Source organism: Etheostoma spectabile, chromosome 15 (assembly GCF_008692095.1).
Source record: "Etheostoma spectabile isolate EspeVRDwgs_2016 chromosome 15, UIUC_Espe_1.0, whole genome shotgun sequence".
Lineage (NCBI taxonomy): Eukaryota > Metazoa > Chordata > Actinopteri > Perciformes > Percidae > Etheostoma > Etheostoma spectabile.
The window spans coordinates 5,501,971-5,505,034 of NC_045747.1; the positions used below are offsets into that span (position 1 = coordinate 5,501,971).

The 3,064-nt window shown below is 38.3% G+C and overlaps 1 protein-coding gene across 2 annotated transcripts in view; it reads left to right on the forward strand.

Moving 5' to 3' along the window:
- LOC116703728 (trichohyalin) overlaps positions 1 to 3,064 on the forward strand; it is a 14,489-nt gene that overhangs the window by 11,089 nt on the left and 336 nt on the right. For both annotated transcript variants that reach the window (XM_032538660.1, XM_032538658.1), the window contains 5 exons: positions 1,223 to 1,379; positions 1,506 to 1,598; positions 1,929 to 2,015; positions 2,443 to 2,584; positions 2,915 to 3,006. In XM_032538660.1, coding sequence (XP_032394551.1) covers positions 1,223 to 1,379; positions 1,506 to 1,598; positions 1,929 to 2,015; positions 2,443 to 2,584; positions 2,915 to 3,006 — 571 coding nt within the window. The remainder of the gene's footprint in view (positions 1 to 1,222; positions 1,380 to 1,505; positions 1,599 to 1,928; positions 2,016 to 2,442; positions 2,585 to 2,914; positions 3,007 to 3,064) is intronic.

The window sequence follows — 3,064 nt, forward strand, 5'->3', positions numbered from 1 at the left end:
TATATATATATATATATATATATATATATATAAAAAACCACACCTACGGCGGGTTGATTTCCTGTCTTAGATTGAGAATATAATCAATCAATTTATTAACTCAAAATTAGTGTAGTTTGCTTTCTAAAGTTAAAAGAAAATTGATAATTTCAAATAACAGAATAATTAAGTAATCAATAGCTAGCAGGTAAAACGTATTTCCACCAGGTGGAGTTAGGAGTCACTCTGTATTTGGTTTCACAGTCAAGATCGACTAAAGTTGATGTTTAAACAAATCATTGGAATCAGCATTTCTGTGTGCTTCACCACATGTATGAGGACAAACGAACGAGCCCTGAATTGGCTGCAGGTGTGGCAATAAAGGTCTTGGCCTGTGTCACTGACAGTCCATGGCGCTGGTACCCGGAGAGTGACAACAGAGCAAATACTAGATTAGTGTGTCATTGTGTTTATAAAACTCAACCTTTTTTTCCACACAAACTGGTTGGAAGAATATACAAATGTCATGTACAATTTATTAGGACATGCACCTGTTCTAATGAAGGTTTAAAAACACTGCCAAAAACTATTCGGGAAATACACTCCTAGTATTTCCACCATTCAATGCAGGCCTTATAGTGAATATGTGTTTCAGAGTTGTAGCTACAGTTAGTCTTGAATAATGTCAGCGTTTCCCATTTTTCCTCCAGCTAAGCAATGTCATGTGGTTTTTAGACTACAACAACAAAATATTTTGTCATATACAGCAAACATCTCCTCACTATCCGCTAGCTGCCTACAAAAAGGAGTTGGTTGAGCCATCACCCCAGCAGCGTTAGCATGTAGGCTACTTCCACAATGTGCTTTTATGACTCAACCAACTCCTTTCTATTGGTTATAGGCTGGAACACTGTTTGTTATGGTTAGTGGTGCAGGTTGGGACAGTTTGTTTATGTTGCCGTTTGTGAAGCCTGGTTTTAAAAAAAAAGTGTTTTCTAGCGAGGAGATGTTTGCTGTATATGACAAAAAATGTCAAAACGCTAAAACGCGTGACATCACTTAGAGCACCTTTAAGTCTCACCCTTTATTTCAGTTTTTCCATAAAGAAGAATAGTCAACAATTATTTGCCATTGGACCTGTGTCTGGGAGCTTTTTTCCCAATTCCTTATAATAGCTTTTTTACCTGCTCTGCTCACTTTACTGTACTTTACTTAACATATTGCTTCTGCTTTGCCATTGCAGGAAGGAGATCCAGTTGATGCATAAGGAGCTTGAGGTGCTGTCAGTTCAGCACACTCAGAGATGCCTGGAAAACTCTCAGCTGAGCCAAGAGCTGCAGGATGAGAGACAAGCTTTTATGCAGTACCAAAAAGAAAACCAGGAGCTCAAAAAGAATCAGGTATAAAAAAAAAATTTCCACAAAGGTGTCTTTCTCATTTGTATCAGATTAACATAGTAGTGTAAACAGCGTGTGTATTTCAAAAGCCAATTGCAAAATGTATCATCTCCCCTCTGTCCCTTAAAGAAAGAGACGGATGAAATGTCTCAGCTACATTTCTCGCTAAAAGGACAACAAGCGCATGTTTCCCCTCAAGAAAACGACTTCTATGAGATGGAGGTAAGTGTCTGGAAAACACAGTTTAACATTTATCTTTGTCCAACAGAAAAACTTTCAAGAAGAAGAAAGTAGTGTTTCTGTCTGCGTATTTAATTGTTACCATGCGTATTAATTTGTTTGTGATAGTATAAGTGGTTTGTGTATTATTAAGTTATCCCACTTGAGGTTATAAATACATATGTGAGAAAAAGTTGCAATACTGATAAGGATTTCCGGTAAACGGTAAAATGTTAGCATTTAACGTATACTCTTCTCTCATTTACTATAACACGCAACATATAAACTACTGAATAACCGTAAGGTACTGTGTTGATGTACTTTATGTTTCAGGTGATTCTGCGAGCGAGGGAGGCAGAAATGCAGTTTCTCAGACAGGAAGCTCGTTCTCTCAGAGAAGATTTGAAGATTGCTAGAATGGTACTGACATCTCTTGTGAATCTGGGGATCTTGCTAGATTACAAGATTAAATTATGAAATAAATATTTAAACATAATTAATTTTGTATTTACTGAAACTAGTGAATGATCAGTCACAATACAGTCTGCATGGAGTGCTGCTTGGGTGTGTAGAACGTGTCCCTCGGGTGCTCTAGTTTCAAAAGGGGATATTGACCATGCAATCACTTTCAAACAAGTATTAGAGACAGCCCGAAGGTGACCATTGTGTACTTGCCCTGATGAAGGGCTTAATGGCTGAAACACATAGGCATGTTTTAATTACTTTATGTAGCCAAGAAGATATTAAAGACTTTTTAACCACTACCCTCTTGAATGCCTTAGATTCCCTCAACCCTTTTCAATATAAACTATGTCTTTCTGTGTGTATGTGTTTGTATGTGTAACAGGACAAAATATATGCCCAAAACAAGCTGAAAGCCCTCTATACGAACAGCCAGGATGAACCCTATCATGATGTCAACAAACTCTGTGAAGATGTCAAGTTCCCCACTTGGTCTCCATTCAGGGACGCCTCAGGACAGAGCATCGGTGAGGATTTCTGCACACACACAAACACACACACACATTCATGTCTGAGAAATAAAGTGTATTTGCTTTCTTGCCAAGAGTTAGAGGAGAAGATTCTGCACAGTGACTATGTATTTTCAGCCAGCAGCCTTTAGAATAGCTTAACATAAAGACTGGAAACAAGGGGAAACAGCTAGCCTGCTTTGTCCCAAGGTAAAACATGCATTCAGAGTACCAGCACCTCAATCAATCGCCTCATCTAGGCCTAACTCTCATAAAGTGCATTCCCCAAAATGTAGAACTACTCCTTTAATTCCCTTCCTGTCTATTCCTACCCTCTTGTTGTTTCAGAGGAAACTATGACAAACAGAAGTAATGCTGCTCTTTTGAAGAAAACAGAGAAATCCTTCCTCTCACGTCAGATCAGAGGAGTGAGATCAAAGGTAACCTTTGCAGCTGCACCATCTGCTTTTTTTGTCTATTGATAAATTCAAAAATGTT